The sequence below is a fragment of the Mirounga angustirostris genome, unplaced genomic scaffold, assembly GCF_029215605.1.
Source record: "Mirounga angustirostris isolate CCGP_5_RB_7025 unplaced genomic scaffold, mMirAng1.0.hap1 SCAF_2, whole genome shotgun sequence".
Classification (NCBI taxonomy): Eukaryota; Metazoa; Chordata; class Mammalia; order Carnivora; family Phocidae; genus Mirounga; species Mirounga angustirostris.
In genome coordinates this window covers 181,675,112-181,695,781 of record NW_026991710.1, presented here as the reverse complement: position 1 = coordinate 181,695,781, position 20,670 = coordinate 181,675,112, and the positions used below count along the sequence as shown (strand labels likewise).

At 37.9% G+C, this 20,670-nt stretch overlaps 1 protein-coding gene across 1 annotated transcript in view; it reads left to right on the top strand.

The window, feature by feature from the left end:
- The first annotated feature begins 3,015 nt into the window (after positions 1–3,015).
- Positions 3,016–20,670, top strand: part of MTMR7 (myotubularin related protein 7) — a 106,264-nt gene continuing 88,609 nt past the window's right edge. Inside the window, exon 1 of the mRNA XM_064585616.1 lies at positions 3,016–3,141. Within this exon, the coding sequence (XP_064441686.1) occupies positions 3,118–3,141 (24 nt within the window). The 5' untranslated portion in view covers positions 3,016–3,117. The remainder of the gene's footprint in view (positions 3,142–20,670) is intronic.

The window sequence follows — 20,670 nt, the reverse complement described above, 5'->3', positions numbered from 1 at the left end:
GTAAAAGCCAGTGAAAAATGAGACACTAATGATAAAGTGAGGACAACCATGTTGTGCCTTACTTAGCGAGGGAAGAAGAAGTAGTCTGATGAATATGCAGGTAACTAGATCTTAACCCTACTGTCTGATGTTTTGCTTGATGATGACAAGAGTTTTGCGGAAATATACTTATTTTCCATCAAGGACTCACAAATACTGGAGAAAATAGCCATTTTGCAACCCACTGGGCAAAGGCTGATGTAGTACAAATCTAGGTGTGCGTCCATCTGTAAATTATGTAGTGTTTTAAGAGTAAGTTTTTTTCCCGCCTTCTCACTTCTTGGTTCTGGGGCCAGATGGAGAGATTTCTGCTTCTTGAAGACTCACAGAGGCAGCATTCACCCAAATTTCCCACGGTTTGTTCTAGAACACCAGATATCAAACTTCAAGAACTAAGTCTATGATTCTGAGTCTACCCATTATTTTCTGTATAATTAATATGGAAAATGCAGGAAGTGAATCAATCTCCTTGAGACTTCTTTTGGCATTTCCACATGCTCTGTTGCCATCTTTGTTGGTGTACTTTTCATTTCCTCCGTGTTGTCTGCATCACTATTACGGAACTTAGTATCCTTCTCCTCTCTCAGTCTCCCAGCATCTGCCACAGTAACTTGTGCGTGGCCATCAGTTAATTATTGTCAATTTTTTTTTAAGTTTTTATTTTAATTCCAGGTAGTTAACATAGCGTTATATTAGTTTCAGGTGTACAATATAGTGATTCAACACTTCCATACAACACCTGGTGCTCATCACAACAGGTGCACTCCTTAATCCCCATCACCTATTTCACCCATCCCCCCACCCACCTCCCCTCTGGTAACCATGGGTTTGTACTCTATAGTTAAGAGTCTGTTTCTTGGCTCGTCTCTCTCTTTTTGTCCCTTTCCTCATCTGTTTTGTTTCTTTAATTCCACATATGAGTGAAATCATATGGTATTTGTCTTTCTCTGACTGACTGATTCGCTTAACATAATACTCTCTAGCTCCATCCATGTCAGTGCAATTAATGTCAATGTTTCTTAAATAAAGGAGAGGCTAGTTTCTCTTTTTGCCCTACTTAGGATCAACATTGTTAGCATTTCAATGAGGTACTCTACATTTCCTCACGTCATTGCCCTCCAACTCTTGCTGCTTTGTTCAATCTCTTCTGCCCCAGTGAGTGGTGTTCAGAGAAGCGGTGAAACTTGGGGGTATGAGGTACGGTAAGAAGAAAGTGCAGAGTGGCCAGCAAGGGCCAACACAGTGTGTGATCTAATAATCTGAATACTGATTGGGGCTGAGGGACAAGCGGGGGAGGGTTCCTCAGAGAATTGTTAGATCAAACTAAAATGTCTACTTATAGAGATTTCTTTACCTATTATTTTATTTATAAATTTTTATAAATATAAATTTATAAATGAACATAGCTTGTTCTGTGCCAATTTACCCTGATAATTTGAACATACTTTTTGACTCATTTTAACCTAATGTGGGTTTTATAGGTATGATAATGGAAGATGTATTTTTGAACTAATCTGAAAATTGTTTCTTAAAATTAGGCCATTTATATCATTCAGATTTATGTCTTTTTATGTACCAGTTAGTGTTGTGGGTGCTTAAAAAAAAACTATGCTAATATGAAGGTCAGCTGTATGCAAAAATTACTCACCAAGTAAACTCTTGATTTGCCCACCAGTAGAGGGATAGAAGAGCCCTGAAGTCACATAATTCCAGGATTATTATCCCATTCAGAATGCAAACCCCAAAGTAAATATAGGATTCTTAGTACTTATGGAATTTGGAGATGGAAGCTCCCTTTAAGATCATTTAGGCAGATGACTTCCATTTTACAAATGAGGAGACTGAGGCCAGTGAGTTGGTATAAGAGTGCTCCTGACTCTCTTCCTGGTGTTCTTTAGTAAGGTAGAACTTATACCCTGGGGTCAATTTTGTCAAATGCAAACATCAGTTTATGTTCTTGTTTTAATTGTCTCCCAGGGTAGCATTGTAAAATGCTACAAGATATGTGAAAAAGATCTCGAAATTTTAAAATAACAGTAACACTGTATTGATTAAGCATTTATTTGGAAAGCTACAATGTGCTTACCATGCATTGAACAAGAGCTAGAAGACAGAATCTCTACAGTTAAATAATTTACAATCCAATTAGAGAGATGAATAAGAGCTAGAAAAAAAAAATTTAGTTATAGCGGAAGGTTGAGCACTTAAGGTTGCAAGAAAAAAAGGTTGGGGGGTAGTGGTGGCATTTCTTCTCTGGCTTTTTCCCAATAGCTGAATACTAACAATAGCAGTAACTACTCTTAATATCATAAATAGAAAATTGTTATCTTATAATGGATGTTTTGTATCTTTACCTTCTCGTTCAGTTAGAGCTAAGTGAAGATGGCAAATGAACACCCAACACGGTGCCAAGGGAAGGCATGTCTTGCAACAGCTAAGTGGCAGGTTGACGTGAGATTCCTGACTTAACAGATCACCTCCTAAGGATCTAACACTGTTGCTCTTATTGCCACCCTTATCCCAAATGCTGTACCAGCTGCTCACGTGCTCAAACATACAGACATAGCCCACTAGGCCGTCCCAGATCGGGAGTGCAAGTGGCAGCCTTCTTCCCGCCCCACCCTGAAGTCCTACCTATCCTGGGATGCTCGGGAAGGAAGCCCATCAATGCTCGGTGCGGAGCTGCGCGTACTCCCCAGCCATCCTCCAAGAGGCCACACCCAACACAAGGCCCCCATTGTGTCTTGGGGAACAGTAGCCTCACAGTATTACGCCGGCTGCCCCTCTTAAAGAGCAGCCGGCGGCTCTTGGCGACCCCAGCCGGCAGTGGGCTGGGCGGCCGCACGCAGGGCAGGTGGCAGGAGCGCAGAGCCGCGCGCGCTCTAGGGCCGCGCCGGCGCCCCGGGCCCGCACGCCCGCCTCGCGCGGGCGCCGCCGCACCTGGAGGCGGAGCCAAGCCCCGTGGCCCGCCCGCTCCTGGGCGCGAAGCCCCCTCCCCGCGCCCCTCCCGCCGCGCTGCAGACGCGCGCAGGTGCGTGAGGCCGCGCCCGCCCGGGGCCTTGCCGAAGCGGGCCCGCCATGGAGCACATCCGCACGCCCAAGGTTGGTGGCACGGGCGCGGGCGGAAGAGGGAGAGCCGGAGCTGGAGGAGGGATGCTGAGCGGGCGGGAGGCCCGGCTTCCCTGCGGGGCGCTGGCCGAGCCGGCGCGCGAGCGAGGGAGGAGGAGGAGGCAGCGCTCGAGCATCTGCGGGTTCGCTGTGAGGCTGGTCTTTCTCTCGCTGTCTCACAGGCCTAACTGTGGCTGTTGCTGGATCTAACCTCTTGTCCTCGAGAGTGCGCATTGGACAGGGGGGGACGGGAGGGAACCCCAATCGTCCGTGGAGTAATAGGGCTGCTGATGAGCTGATAAACGCTCCCTTGTAGCCTGGCACTAGGTTGCGGGTGCTGCTGCCCCCCCAGCCCCCCTTCAGTTTCCTCTTGCCTGCTCTGAGCAGTTGAAAGAGAAACAAGCCTTCCTGATGACAGGTGCAAGGGAAGGAGTTACGTGCAGGTGGATTAAAGGCACCTCGGAAGCTTGTTGAGTCTAAGGGTTTCAGACCCACAGGGCTCACCCTTCAGCTACCCCATCCTCAGGCTGTCAGCTGCAGTGCACTTACACGGAGCAGATGATCAGTGTTCGCTGTGGGGTGACTGTTATTATCAGTCCTTCCATCTTCTTGCTTTTTCCGCCAGTTTTCGTTCATTGAGGAGAAGGGCGCAGCTTACAGATTCATCCACTGGTGTGTTTGAAAACAGCAGCAGCTTTTGCCACTTAACAAAAGCGCCTGGTCCCTGGTCATTCCAGATAAATTACACTGGAATCGTTGGCGGCTGCACTAAACTTCCCCACTCATAGTTGCACTAGTAATGTAATTTAGAGTGAAAACGATGATCAAATTCCTGTCTGATAAAAACCCTAAACTAGTGATGAGAATATATTTCAAGCCAGTTGGCTGTCTCTCGTTACTACCACCACAGCTCCTTGTGTTTCCGGGATGATCTCACGTTCAAAATCTAGGCCCTTGATAGAGTTAAGTCAAAGCTGGGTCTGTGTGGTCAGAATTTAGGCGGCCCCAGGGATCCCGCTCATTTCATGCAAGGGAGGAGGGGGTGGGCATCCAGTAAGAAGAATTCATTCCTAAATTCTAGAATGGTTCCTAAGTACCTCATTGTAGAAGCCGCTTTACAATGATCTCAGGTCAGTGGAAGAATAAATCTTTTAGTTTGCTAGATAGTGTCAATTCCAATAGTAAATTTAAATTGTATTGATTTTGCACTATAGAATTAAATTGTTGCTTTACTATTGGGAAATTGTAAACATAGAAGAGAGCACCATAAACCACAAGGTAGGTGGCTCAGAGCTTTCAGGATTTAAGTCGTGCTAAATAATTTATTCCGGAATGACAAATTTAACTCATGGACTCCCTTCGTCCTTGCCAAGGGCATTTTTTCTTTGTCATGATGAAGGGGGCCCTTTATAAAAATATCTGTTGTGAATGTCAATAGCAAGAGTGATAGAGTGACATGGCACCATAGAATATGAATTTGGGGATTAAAGGCCTTTTCTAATTTGTGTTCAAACTCTGTACAAAGCCACGTGTGTAAACCTGAACAGCAAACAATATTCTACTTATAATTGGTTTTCATGAACACTCTCTACGCAGTGTAGTACCTCAAATCAGAAATCCTCTTCTATCAGGAAATGGAAAAAAATGGGGGAAAATGGAGAATCATCTGAAATGTCATTGAATTGAGGGTCATTAACATTTAGGATAACACAGGTAGAAAAAATTAAATCTAGAGATTGGGTGGAGCAGATTCATTTACTCATCCATTTCATCTCAAGCCTTTGAGAACCTTTCATGTGTGAGGCTCTGTTAGGTCCTGGGAGCATGAAACATAGGGAACTCCTTGTCTGGAAGGGGGGACAGTTGTAAGTCTGGACAGAGATATATACAAGAGAATGGATGAGAATGAGCTCAACTATTAAGGGTGAGTGAAGTCTTCTTAAAGAAGAGCGGAGTCTTAACATGTAAGGAGTCAAGGAGGACCAGGAGCACTTGAAATAGCTGTCATGCAATTGTGTCCATATGATGTAAGATGAAAACCTCAAAGAGGCTGAAACCTTAGGAGTGATAAAGACGGAAATGATGAAATGATCGCTTGAGGCTAAACAACATCTCTCTCCATTTTGCATTTTTAAATGCAAAACTAATTTTCACAGTATAAATGAAAAATAGAACATGGCTACTTACAGAGTATGTGTTGCAAAGTATGTCATTAGTAATGGTTATATTCATCTTTATTATTTGCTTCCAGTATGCTCTGGGGGAGCTGGATAGCTAGTTTGCCTTCAATTTCAGGATTCATGTCTTGGGCTATAAGAAAGGATATAAGGATATTCGCAAATTTCGGTTTTCTGATCTGTGTGTTTGAAGTGATATTTACCATGTAGATAGCAGGCTTTTAAGAGGAAAAGAAGTGCATGCATGTATGTGTGTATAATGTACAGTTGCTTTGCTACTACAATGAAAGTCATTCATTTACTCTTTATAAGCTGCTTGATATCCATCACAGCCTCTGTTCTTCTTCAGTCTCTGGAGTGCAGTTTAAGGAGACAGATGCACATGAATAATCTGGAATACTTTGCACATATTTCTTTCTGTGTGTGTGTGCATGTTTAACTGAAGCCTTTAACAGAGCATATGTTAAGCAGGGTGTTTCTCTCCCAGAATGGTTCCTTTATAGAAAAAAAAAAATGTTCTAAGGACAAGCTAGTTTGCAGTTGGGTCAAAGTGAGGACACCAAGCATTACCTGCACTCATCACAGTGAACTTCTGGGTTTTTACTTCACTGTCTGGATTTTTTTTTTTTTTTAACCAGTCTGAAAGCTTGCTAGTAAGAAAATACCCTGCAAGAAGCTTAGGGATAATTTGGGTTCAGTTATATGAAAAGGCTGCAGGACTCCTGGACATAGCTTGAAGTGTTTTGTAGGATTTGGTTTTGTACTGGACTGAAGCTAGTGTGTCTAAGATCCTGGCTAAATAATCTCTACTTTTTATGCTTTGATCTTTCTGGGAAACTGTTTTATTCCCCCCACATCAGTAAATTTTAGTTGTAAAATAAAATATGTGAAGACCTCCCAAACTGCAAAACTGACCTTGAAAATGTCTTCTCTTTCCACCTCTTCCTCCTGGTCTGAGCCATTAACTGGAATAGCCTACTCACTGGTAACTGTCCTCTGCTCTTCTCTAACCCCTTCTGCACAGAGGGAGCCTGGGATGCTTTTGATGGCACAAGTTGGTCATGTTACTTGCTCGCTGAAATTCTTGGGTGGCTTCCCTTCGTTTTTGTCTCTTTTTAAAGATTTGTTTATTTTAGAGAATGTGAGTGCGGGGTGGGGGACAGAGGGAGAGAAGGAGAGCATTTCAGGCAGACTCCGTGCTGAGTGCGGAGCCTGACAGAGGGCTCTATCTCACAGCCCTGAGATCATGACTTGAGCCGAAATCAGGAGTCAGATGCTTAACCGACTGAGCCACCCTGGGTGGCTTCCCTTTGTACCCAGTGTATAAAATGAGGATGCTCAGAGTGACCCATAAGGCCCTGTGTAGACTGACCCCCTCCTCACTTCCCCAGCCTCATTCTGTGACAATCGTTTTCTTATTCACTACCCTCTGGTCACAACTAGCCTTTGTGGGTTTCTCAAATGTGAGTTCTTTTCTGCCTCAGGACGTCTGCACTGCTATTCCATCTAGGGGATGCTCTTATTCTCACTCTTCACCTGGCTAGAACTCATCTCTCTAGTTACAGACTAGATAGAATTTCCTCAGAGTGGTTATTGCCCAGTTCCTCCTCTGAGTCAGGTTTGCCTGTTATATTGTATCACCAAATGCAATATTTCACCTTATGCTCCTTGTTACAAGTTTTAGATTTGAGTGTTTAATGTTTGGCTCCCCTGCTAGACTAGGAGCCCTATGAAGGTGAGGATCATGTCTTGTTCACCCCCAACACAGTTCCTGGCACCGATTAAGCATCAGTAAATAAATTAATAATTGGATAATAGGAGTAATTCTTAGCTTCAGTTCTTCAGTTTTTACTATTTGCTTTAGTGATCCAGGCCTTGTGTGTTGTACCCGTGACTAGGAACAGTATTGTAAATCCTCTAATAGATCTAGTGTCGAGTTCTTGTCGATGTCAGTATATTATGTCACATATATATAATGATGTGTAGTTTGTGATTATATGTAGTTTTAATGAGATAGAATCCAAATAACATTAAATTTACCATTTCAGTCATTTTATACGATTCAGTGTTTTTAAGTGCATTTACAATGTTGTGCAACCATCACCAGTCTCGAATTCAGAGCATTTCATCACTCCCCAAAAGAAACCCAGTGCTGATTCTACTTTCGGTCTCTATTAGATTTGCCGACTCTGGACATTTCATATCATAATCTAAGATATGGCCTCTTGTGACTTCTTTCATTTAGCATAATTTTTTCCTAGGTTCATCCAAGTCGTAGCATGTAATGATACTTCATTCCCTTTTATGCAGGGTAATATTCCCTTTTATGCAGGGTAATATTGCACTATGTGGATATACCACATGCTGTGTATTCATTCATCAATTGATGGGCATTTGGGTTGCTCCCACTTTTTGATTATTATGAATAGGTGCTGCTATGAACACTCCTATACTTGTTTGTGTGTGTGTGAAAATTTTTTTTTGTTTTTTTTTTTTTGAGTATAGTTGACTCACAATGTTACCTTAGTTTCAGGTGTACAATTTAGTGATTTGACAGATTTATACATTATGCTGTGCTCACCACAGGTGTAGCTACCACCTGGCCTATTACATGGCTATGACACATCACTGACTGTATTCCTTATGCTCTTTTATTGCCAAGATTTACTCATTCCATAACTGGAGCCCTGTATCTCCCTCTCCCCTTCACTCATTTTGCCCAATCCCCCACACCCTGAAAATAAGTTTTTAATTCTCTTAGGTGTATCCCTAGAAGTGGAATTACTGGGTCATATAATAATTCAGTGCTACTTTTTGGGGAAATTATGATCACATCTTACGTTTGATATTACTAAAACTTTCCTCTTCATGTGATTCCAACAATATAGAATGAATTGTATGGTGTACAGAACCTAGATACTTTGGAAACAATTGTTTAGATGGTATGAATAAATAGATTTACATCAAAAGGGGATATGGAATTTGTTGAACATTTAAACAGTTTCTTAGAAAACCAACCCAGTGAGCATGAAGTTCTCTTTCTATCATTCCAAAATCAATTCTAATTTGTGACAATGGCCCTTTTTACACAGTCATAGTGTGCTTTTCCTCTCATACTGAACTTTTTGCCCACTGTTATTTTGTATATATATTTTATATTCAGAATTCACTCACGTATTTATTGTTTTATTTTTTTAAAAGATTTTGTTTATTTATTTGAGAGAGAGAAATAGAGAAAGCATGAGAGGGGAGAGTGTCAGAGGGAGAAGCTGACTCCCTGCCGAGCCGGGATCCGGGTGCAGGACTCGATCCCGGTACTCCAGGATCATGACCTGAGCCAAAGGCAGTCGCTTAACCAACTGAGCCCCCCAGGCACCCCTATTTATTGTTTTAATGAGTGCATATTATTCATGTAACTATAGTTTGTGTAACCTGTCTCTACTATTAGGGATTTGGATTTTGAGCCCCTGTGAAAATCCCTGGTACAGTTTTCTTAATATATATTGCCCAGACTAGAAAGCCTTAGAGTTGGAACAATCTTATGAGGTTATTACAGGATATCTTTCAGTATTTGAAAGATTCTCATATGGCCCAGTGTTTAGGCAAATTCTTCATAGTCTCAGCAGAAACAAAGGATAGAGATGGCAGAGGAGAAAGTCTTGCTGATATAGAGGGTTGTTTCCCACAATTATATCTGTTTGTATAAAAGACATTAGTTTATCTTTTAAAAGAATAGAGGCATCTAAACAGTTGACTCTTGGCAGTGAAGATATGGAGATATTTCAGGCATCTGAGAAGAGAATGGACTAGAATAATGTTTTGGTTTTTTTTCATTGAAGTATAGTTGACATACAGGATTATCAGTTTCAGGTGTACAACATAGTGATTTGACATTTACATAATTATGAAACGATCACCATAAGTCTAGTCACCATCTGTCACCCTACATGGTTATTACAATATTACTGACTGTTCCCTGTGCTGTACTTTACATCCTGTGACTTATTTATTTTATAACTGGAAGTTTATACTTCTTAATCTCCTTCACCTACTTTGCCCATCCACCACTCCTCCCATCTGGCAACCACTCATTTGTCCTCTGTACTTAGGAGCATGTTTGAGTATGTTTCTACTTTGTTTGGTTTTTTAGATTCCACATATAAGTGAAATCATATGGTGTTTGTCTTTCTCTGTCTGACTTACTTCACTTAGCATAATATCATACCTCTAGGTCCATCCATGTAGTTGCAAATGGCAAGACTTCATTCTTTTTTATGATGGAGTGATTTTCCATTTCATAAATATGCCAAATATTCTTTATCCATTCATCTATGAACTCTCGGGTTGCTTCCGTATCTTGGTCATTGTAAATAATGCTGCAAAATGCTCCTATCTTTTTGAATTAGCATTTTTGTTTCCTTTTGGTAAATACCCAGCAGTGGAATTGCTGGATCATATGGTAATTCTATTTTTAATTTTTTGAGATCCTCCATACTATTTTCCATAGTGGCTGCACCAGTTTTCATCCCCCCAACAGTGCATGACGGTTTCCTTTTCTCTGCATCCTTGCCAACATTTGTTATTTCTTTTCTTTTTGATACTGTCTATTCTGACAGGTGTGAGGTGATATCTCATTGTGGTGGTGATTTTCCTTTCCCTGATGATTAGTGATGTAGAGCATCTTTTCATGTGTCTGTTGGCCATCTGTATGTCTTTTTGGCACATGTCTGTTCAGGTCCTCTGCCCATTTTTTAAACAGATTGTTGTGGGGTTTTTTAGAGTCAGGTTGCATGAGTTCTTTATATATTTTGTATATTAGTCCCTTATCAGATGTATTGTTAGCAAATATCTTCTTTAATTTAGTAGGTTGTCTTTTTGTTTTGTTGATGGTTTCCTTTGTTGTGAAAAAAGCTTTTTAGTGTGATGTCCTATTTGTCTATTTTTGCTTTTGTTGCCCTTGTCTGTGAAGATAGATCCAAAAAAATATTGCTAAGGCTGGTGTCACTGAGATTACTGCCTATGTTATGTTTTATGAGCTTTATGTTTTCATGTCTAATATATAGGTCTTTAATCCATATTGAGTCTAGTATATGATGTAAGAAAGCGGTCCAGTTTCATTCTTTTGCATGTAGGTGTCCAGTTTCCTCAGCACCATTTATTGAAGAGACTGTCTTTCCCCCATTGTGTATTCCTGCCTCCTTTGTTTTAGATTAATTGACCATATAAATGTGGGTTTATTTCTGGGCTCTGTTCTGTTCCATTGATTTATGTGTCTGTTTTAGTGCCAGTACCATAATGTTTTGATTACTATAGGTATATAGTATAGTTTGATATCCGGGAGCTTGATACTTCCAATTTTGTTCTTTCTCAAGATTGCTTTGGCTATTTGGGGTCTTTTGTGGTTTCATACAAATTTTAGATTTATTTATTCTAGTTCTGTGAAATATGCCATTGGTATTTTGATAGGGATTGCATTGAATCCATAGATTGCTTTAGGTAGTATGGACATTTTAACAATATTGATTCTTCCAATCCATGAGTACAGTATATCTTTTCATTTATTTGTGCTGTCTTCAATTTTTTCATCCATGTCTTCTAGTTTTCATAATACAAGTCTTTAACCTCCTTAGTTACATTTATTTCTAGGTATTTCATTCTTTTTGATGGAATTGTAAATGGGATTGTTTTCTTAATTTATGTTTCTGATACTTTGTTATTAGTGTATAGATTTATTAGCAACAGATTTCTGGGTATGTATTTTGTCTCCTGCAACTTTACTGAATTTGTTTATTCTAATAGTTTTTTTGTGGAGTTTTTAGAGTTTTCTATACCATTTTGTTGGCAAATAGGGACAGTTTTACTTTTTCCTTACCAACTTGGATGCCTCATTTCTTTTGCTTGTCTGATTACTGGGGCTAGGATTTACAGTACTATGTTGGATAAAAGTTGTGAGAGTGAGCATCTTTGTCTTGTTCCTGATCTTAGAAGAAAAGCTTTCAGCTTTTCATCGTAGAGTATGATAGTGGGTTTGTCATATATGGTGTTTATTATACTGGGGTATGTTCCCTCTATACTCACTTTGTTGAGAGTTTTTATCATTTTGTTAATGTAGTGTACACATTGATTGATTTGCACATATTGAACCATCCTTTCAAAATCCTACTTGATTGTGCTATATGATCCTTTTACTATATTGTTGAATTTAGTTCGGTAATATTTTGTTGAGGATTTTTGTGTTCATGTTCATCAGGGATATTGGCCTGTAATTTTATTTTATTTTATTTTTTTTTGCAGTGTTTTTAGTTTTGATATCAGGGTAGTGCTGGCCTCATAGAATGAGTTTGGAAGTTTTCTTCCTCTTCTATTTTTTGGGGAATAGTTTGAGAGGACAGATATTAACTCTCCTTTAACATATGGTAGAATTGACCTGTAAACCCATCTGGACTTTTGTTTATTGGGAGTGTCTTGATTACCTATTCAATTTTATCCTAATACTTGGTCTGTTCAGAATTTCTATTTCTTCCTTGTTCAGTTTGGAAGATTATATGTTTCTAGGATTTTTCCATTTCTTCTAGGTTTATTCATTTTTTTCTAAGTCCAGTTTGTTGGCATATAATTGTTCATAGTAGTTTCTTATAATCCTTTGTATCTCTGTGGTGTCAGTTGTACCTTCTCCTCTTTCATTTCCGATTTTATTTGGGCCCTCTTTGTATTTTTCTTATTGAGTCTGGCTAAAGGGTTTTCAATTTTGTTATCTTTGGACCAGACCAGCTCTTAGTTTTATTGATCTTTTATATTGTTTTTAAAGTTTATATTTCATTTATTTCCCTTCTTATTTTTATTACTTCCTTCTACTAACTTTGGGCTTTGTGTATTCTTCTTTTTATAGTCCATTGGGTGGAAGTTAGATTGCTTATTTGAGATTTTCCTTATTTTTTGAGGTATTAATATAAACTTCCCTCTTAGAAATGCTTTTGCTATGTCCCATAGAATTTGGACCATTGTTTTTCCATTCTTATTTGTCTCAAGGTATTTTTGGATTTCCTCTTTGATCTCTGTTGACCCATTCGTTATTTAGTAGCATGTTGTTTGACCTCTATGTACTTGTGGTTTTTTCTCCTAGTTTTTTTTTATTATAATTAATTTCTAATTTCATATCGTTGTGGTTGGAAAAAATGCTTGATTTCAGTCTTCTTAAATTTATTGAGACTTATGGGCGCCTGGGTGGCTCAGTTGGTTAAACGACTGCCTTCGGCTCAGGTCATGATCCTAGAGTCCCGGGATCGAGTCCCGCATCGGCTCCCTGCTTGGCAGGGGGTCTGCTTCTCCCTCTGACCCTCTTCCCGCTTGTGCTCTCTGTCTTTCATTCTCTCTCTCTCAAATAAATAAATAAAATCTTTTAAAAAAAATTTATTGAGACTTGTTTTGTGGCCTAACAGGTGATCTATTCTGGAGAATGTTACGTGTACACTTGAAAGGAATCTTCTGTGTTTGAATGGCATGTTTTTTATTTATCTATTAATCTATTTTGTCTAATGTATCATTTAAGGACTCTCTTTCCTTATTGATTTTCTCTTTGGATGATCTATCCATTGATGTATAGGGGGTGTGAAAATCTTCAATATTGTATTGCTGTCAGTTTCTACCTTTATGTGTGTTAGTATTTGCTTTACATATTTAGGTGCTCTTATGTTGGGTGCATAGATACAGTTGTTGTATCTTCTTGTTGGAGTGATCCCTTTATTATTTTGTAATGACCTTCTTTGTCTCTTGTTACAGTCTTTGTTTTTAAAGTCTGCTTTGTCTGATATAAGTATTGCTACCCCAGGTTTCTTTTCATTCCATTTGCATAGAATAGCTTTTTCCATCCCTTCACTTTCAGTCTGTGTGTGTCTTTAGGTCTGAAGTGAGTCTCTTGGAGGCAGCGTATATATGGGTCTTGTTTTTTTATCCATTTAGTCAGACCGTGTCTTTTGATTGGAGCATTTGGTCCATTTACATTTTAAATAAGTATTGATAGGTATGTATTTATTGCTATTTTTTTAGCTCTTTTCTGGTGGGTTTTGTAGTTCTTCTCTGTTCTAGGTTCATGTTTGAGTTTCCTCGAAGCCAAGTCCCCAGCTACTCCGAGTTTCATACTTCTCATGCACAGAACTCACTGTGTCCCTTGGCAGTCCATAATGACCATGGACAGCTCTAAACATGAAGAAGTTTTCTTTATATTTAGTAAAAATCTGTTTCACTTTAGTTTTTGGCAGTTAGGTCTAGCTCTGTTCATTGGGAGATTGCCCAGTACATCAACCCTCCTTCCAGGAAAGGGCCCTTCAAGTATTTCATTTGATGTTGCCATCCCCCTAATGCTTCCCTCCTACCTGAGTAGTTAGCTTAGTGCCACCTGTTCTGGTAACCAACCAGTGGCTTCGTTTAAGTTCCTTTACCATCCTGGATGTTTTACTCAGTGAGTTACAAAAATATGATTACTGCAGGTTTTGTTGAATCAGTAAAATTTAATAATGATTTTTAAATCGTGTGTTCCACAGAGCCACATCTCAGTGGCCTTTTGGTGAACTGAGTGTGGAAGAGAAACCTTAAGTTAGCTCCCCACATTGTGCTGTGCAGTCAAGCCTGCCCTGCCTTTTCCTTGAGTGCTAGTGTCTTACCCTTATCTTTGTTGAATGTAGTCTCATTGGATTTGGTTTATTGCTTAATCGCTTATTCTGTCTTTTGATCTGGTACACTTCTGCCCCTCTTGGTTTGTACCATTGGCACTTTAACAAGCTCACCTCCTGTTACCTCATCCATGATCTCATCCAAGAAAGAAACTAGGTTAGGTGGATGTGACTTCCTAGTAACCAAAGCTACTTTGCCCCCATCTCCCAGGATCTCAATCCTGGTAGCAGATTAACTTGTTCTTTCAGTTTGGTGCCGTCTACCATTTGAGAAACTTGTCCTTTATCACCTCTCCAGATAGCTTATTGAAGAAAAAAATGAAGTTGTCTGTGATGATGACTGAGTGAATCCACAATGTTCCTGCGGACTGATGGTTTCCTTTTCTAGGTTCATACAAAATTCCATTAAAGAAGCAATTTTAGAATCTTGCCTTGAATTAATGTCAAACTTACCAACTTATAATTACAAAATTTCATGTCCCCCATTTGAAAATAGTGATCTGACTTGCAAGTGTTCTCTGTAATTGAGAGAGTTCAATAGACTCCTGAGAAGATTCTTTTTCTGTGTCATTCACTACCAGTATATCATTAGCACTAAGTGTTATCTCTTCTTTCAATTTCATTTAACAAATAATAATTTTCAGGTTATAAAAGTATTATTTTTGATTTTATATTAGAGTTGATATAGAAATTAACCACTGTTAATATTTGAATATATTTCCTTCTGCCATTTTTTTCATCGCATGAATACTCAACCTTTTTATTTGTTTGTTTAGAAATTAAGGATCACCCAGCTCAATATTGTAGTATGCTTTCTTTACCTTACTGTATTGTGGTCTTTGAAAACATGCTTTTAGAAGACTATGTGATGTTTTATAATACAGAAATATCATTATCACATTAACCATTTCCCCATAAGGCTATTACAATAATGTTATGATGAAAATCTTGTTTATTAATTACTATCTGCATATGTGATTACTCCCTTAGGATAGAACCCTAGATGGAATTACTGTGTCACAGAAGATGAATGATTGATATATATTGCCAAATGACTTTACAAAAACATCAATTTTTAGAAATTGATTTTAGGTATAGTGTCCTTCTCACTGTGTCATTGCTTATTATTTAAAAAAATATTTGCTACTGGGTATTATGAATCACAGACCTGTACATCTGAAACCAAATATATATGTTATTAATACAAAAAATAAAGGCAAAGAAAGCCTAAAAAAATAAAAATAAAAATATTTGCTAATTTAAAGAAGGAGGATGGTACTTCATTCTTTCATTGTGTTTTTTTTTTTACTAGTGATGTTGAAACCTTTTCACACATGTTTTTTGACATTTTGTTACTTTTCTATATTACCTACTTATATCTGTTTTCATTTTAATAATTGGTGATTTTATTATGTGGATGGTGTGTGTGTATATATATATTTACATATATATTTAATAACTTTATTCAGAATTCACATACTATAAAATTAATTTTTTTAAAGTATATAATTCTGTCCTTTTTTGTATATTCACCAACACAATTATCTAATTCCAGAACATGTCATCACTCCAAAAAGAAACCCATACTTAGTAACGATCACTCCCATTTCTCCCTCCTGCTTAACCATCAACCATTAATGCACTTTCTGTCTCTGTGTATTAGCTTTTTCTGGACATTTCATATAAATTGAGTCCTACAACATGTGGCTTGCTTTTTTCACTTAGCATAATGTTTTCAAGATTCATCCCTGTTGTAGCATGTATCAGTACTTCATTACTTTCTATCCATTCTATGGATATACCAGATTTTGTTTATCTACTTATCAATTGATGGGTATTTGTCTTGTTTCCATTGTTGGGCTATTATGAATAAAGCTCCTGTGAACTTTTGTATACAAGTTTTTGTGTGGGCATATGTTTTTCTTTCTCCTGGGTGGAATCTCACTTCTCTAAGAGTGGAATTGCTGAATCATATGGCAACCCTAGGTTTAACATTTTGAGGAACTGTAATGAAGTCGCTGTACTGTTTCAGAGTTCCACCAACAATGTATGAGGATTCCAGGCTTTCCATATCCTTGTCAGCACTTATTACTGTCTTTTTTCTTTTATTCATCTTAGTGGGTGTAAAGTGGTATTTATCATGGTTTTGGTTTGCATTTCCCTAATGATTAATTATGTTGCCTGTCTTTTCATGTGCTTAGTGACCATTGGTTTTATCTTCTTTGGAGAACCATCTGTTTAAATCCTTTAATCATTTTTAAGTTACATTATTTGTCTTTTTATTTATTTACTTATTTAGTTGCAAAAAAGTTCTTTGTATATTCTGGATACAGGTCCCTAACTAGATATATGACTTGCAAATGTCTCCTCCCATTCTGTCAGTTTTCTTTTTGTAGTCTTGATGGCATCCTTTGAAGCATAAAGGTTTTTAATTTTGATGAAGTCTAACTTATGCATTTTTTTCTTTTATCACTTGTACTTTAGGTGTCAGTCATATTTATGTATATTTTTTGAAAAGCCTTTTTTTCTGCTTATAAAAGTATATCACAGAAAATTTAGTTCAAAAGAGCAGAAAGAAAATAAAAATCATGCATATCTCAAAACCCAGGAAAAGCTGCTGTTAACTTGGTATAGATTATCAGCCCTTTCTTTACATATAAATAGAAAATAATATAAAAAGTTAAGTTCATTTTCTTTCTTTGTGTGTGTATATAATTTGGGGGGATGAGACCTGGTTTTTATATGTCATAATACACTATAAATATTTTTTCTCATTTTATTAAACATTCTTATGAAAAGCGGTCATAACTACAGCATCTCACGTTGGATACATCGTAAATTATTTCATGTTGGGAGGCGATTCTCCGTGGCTCTTAAATGTTTCTGCGCTTTTGCTCTGAACTACCTTCTCAAGGATGATTTTATTGCAAATGGCCTTGGAAGATAGAAATAGTTTCTCCCTCAGGGGCAAAAGGAAAATTTGTTTGCAGTCCAAGATAATAAACATTATTTTTTCCTTGGAGGCAGAGGTTGGTTAGGGTTGCTGGCATACTTCTTATGAGATTGACTTTTCTTAAACTCTAAGATCCGAGTTTCCTCATGTGTGACACAGATCTACTCTCTGTGCAGCATTCATCCAGGCTGCTCCATCTTGCCCCTTAGACTTGGAGGTAGGTTGGGGGCATGGAGAGCTGATGGAAACATGATACTCATGATTCTAGGTGTGCAATGAGTAATAAAGTCCTTTGTTTCTGACCCAGGAGTCTAGTGTCTTCTGTCAGCAGCCATGAAACCGTGAGATGCTAACTTATATGTTGCAAGTAGGTTAAAATCTCAGACACTTCATAGTTTTTGACAATTTATCCCCTAGTATTTGATGCTTAATTTGTCTCCATTTTTGTTCCTGTAATAAAGAACTGTGATAAACATCAATGTATTTAAATTGTTGTGCAATCCCTGTTGCCTCAGATTAAATTTCTAAGGTATATTGTCAGGTTCTTTTTCTATATATTTTTATTTATTTATTTTTAATTGTTATTATTGAAGTATAGTTGACATACAATGTTATATTAGTTTCAGGTGTACAACATAGTGATTCAACAATTCTCTACATTACTCAGTGCTCACCATTTTAAGTCACTGTCTGTCACCATACAATGTTAGTAGAGTATTATTGACTATATTCCATATGCTCTACTTTTCATCCCTGTAATTTATTTATTTTATAACTGGAAGTTTATAATTCTTAATCCTCTTCACCTGTTTTGCCCATCCCTCCACTCCCCTCATCTATTGCAACCACCACTTTGTTCTCTGTATTTATGAGTCCGTTTCTGCTCTTTTGTTTGTTCATTTGTTTTGTTTTTTAGATTCCACATGTAAATAAATCATATGGTATTTGTCTTTGTGTCTGACTTATTTCATTTAGCATAATACCTCCTAGGTCCATTCATGTCATTGCAAATGATAAGATTTCATTCTTCTTTATGACAGTAATATTCCACCATATATATATGTGTGTGTGTATGTGTGTATGTACACAAAACATCTTCACATCTTCTTTCTCCATTCATCTATTGCTGGATACTTGGGTTGCTTCCATATCTTGCCCATTGTAAATAATGCTGCAGTGAACATTGGGGTGTGTACATCTTTTCAAATTAGTGTATTCATTTTCCTAGGGTAAATACCCAAGAGTGGAATTACCAGATCATATGGTATTTCTATTTTTAATTTCTTGAGAAACTTTCATAGTATTATCCACCAAGGTTGCACTAATTTACATTCTTACCAACAGTGTACAAGGGTACTCTCGTCAACACTCATTTCTTATCTTTTTGATGCTAGCCTTTTTGACTGGTGTGAAGTAATATCTCATTGTGGTGTTGATTTGCATTTTCCTGATGATAAGTGATGCTGAGCATCTTCTTGTGTGTCTGTTTGCCATCTGTATTTCTTCTTTAGAAAAATGTCAATTAAGGTTCTCTGCCCATTTTTAAATCAGATAATTTGCTTTATTGGCGTTGAGGTGTATAATTTCTTTATGTATTTTGGATATTGACCTTTTATTGGACATACCATTTGCAAATATCTTCTATTCAGTAGGTCACCTTTTTGTTTTGTTAATGGTTTCCTTTATTGGGCGGGAGATTTTAGTTTGGAGGGGTCCCAGTAGTTTATTTTTTCTTTCATTTTACTTGCCTGATGAGACATATCTGTATATCCATAAATATGTTGGTGAGCCCAGTGTCCAAGAGATTACTGCCTGTGTTATCTTTTTGTAGTTTTATGGTCTCAGGTCTCACACTTACCTCTTTAATCCATTTTGATTTTATTTTTGAATACGGTATAGGAAAGTGGTCCAGTTTCATTCTTTTGCATATACCTGTCCAGTTTCCCTAGCACCATTTATTGAGAGCCTCTCTTTTCCCTATTGTTTGTTCTTGCTTCCTTTGTCATAGATGAACTGACCGTATAAGCATGGGCTTATTTCTGGCTTCTCTATCCCATTCTGTTGATCTATGTGTCTCTCTTTGTCCCAGTAGTATACTGTTTGGATTACTGTAGCTTTGTAGTATATCTTGGAATCTGGTATTACAATACCCCCAGCTTTGTTCTTTCTCAAGATTGCTTTGGCTATTTAGGGTCTTTTACAGTTCTGTACAAATTTTAGGATTGTTTATTCTAGGTCTGTGAAAAATGCTGTTGGCATTTTGATAGGGATTGCGTTGAATCTGTAGATTGCTTTGGGTAGTATGGACATTTTAACAATATCCATTCTTCCAATCCATGAGCATGGAATATCTCCCTAGTTGTTCTTGTCATCTTCAGTTTCTATCATCTATGTATTAAAGTTTTCAGAGTACAGGTCTTTCACCTCCTTGTTTAAATGTATTCCTAGGTATTTCATTCTTTTTGGTGCAAATGTAAATGGGATTGTTTTCTTAATTTCACTTTCTGCTACTTGGTTATTATATATATTTTAAATCTTTTTGATGATTTATGCTGGATTTTACTCTAGAATTTTCTGCAACCAGTGTAGCAGAGGAACGTTCTTTTTATTATTCTTGAGAATGGTATGTGAAGGATGGCTTCTCATTAATTTATATTTCTGACTATTGGTAAGATGGAATGTTTTTTTGTGGCTGTTTATAACAGTAGCAATACAGTAATAGTACTGATGAAAGGAAATCTTTAAATAGTACTGCTAAGTGCTAGGCACTATATTAATTGATTTGCCCTAAAATTACGCTATGAGGTAATTTCTATTATTAGCCCCATTTCACAGATGAGGAAACTGAGGTAAGTAAGTCAGCCAGCTATCAGGGGCAGAGTGAGGATTCAAAACCAGACATTATGGCTTCAAAAGCCTATGCTCTCAACAACTACACAATCTTGTGTTTTGCTATTGAGAGCAGGCAAGAGAATGCAGTTTGGGTTCTCAGTGGTTTTACCGTCACAATCCTGGGAACTTCTGCGGTCCTTTCTTGCATTCTTGCCTTCAAGTTAAGGGGTTACCTCTGTATTATCAAACATTCCCCTCATGTTTTCTTATTCTTGCAGCTTGATTTTATCAAAGGAATCAAGCCCTACATTGTGTTTTGATTCAGATCTGTCTAAAGACAGATTATTGCCCAATTGTTAGAGGTTCTTTTATTGCACAACATTTAACAGTATTGGGGGTAGTCTTGGTCATCAAATATGCTCTTATACTTCAAACACTAGGCTGATGGGTCATAGTAAAACAATCTACTTAGAAGTAGAGCTGTGACAGTTATATTTTCTTTAGTTTTCCAAGTGGGAATGGATTGTCTGAACCAAATTACCACAGGAGTTGTGGTTAAGCATTCCTTAAAAACCACTTGCACTTCTTGAGATCCTCACTTCTTGTAGGTTCAGCAGAAGTTTAGTTGGGGAAGTCTGGTTGTCCCATGTGGGGCTTGGGTGTATAGAACACACACTGTGTCACAGAACCAGGTAGCTTTCTAATTAGGGGGATACCGACTCTGTGTGTGTGTGCACATGTATGTGTGTGATGGAGAAAATGACAAGAAAAATAGTGAAATAAAGGGGGAGGGGAATGTTGGTTGGAGTGAGTTAGGATTGTTATTTTATATATAACGATATCACGGCCTTCCTGATAAAATGGTATTAGAGCAGAGACCTAAGAAAGTGAG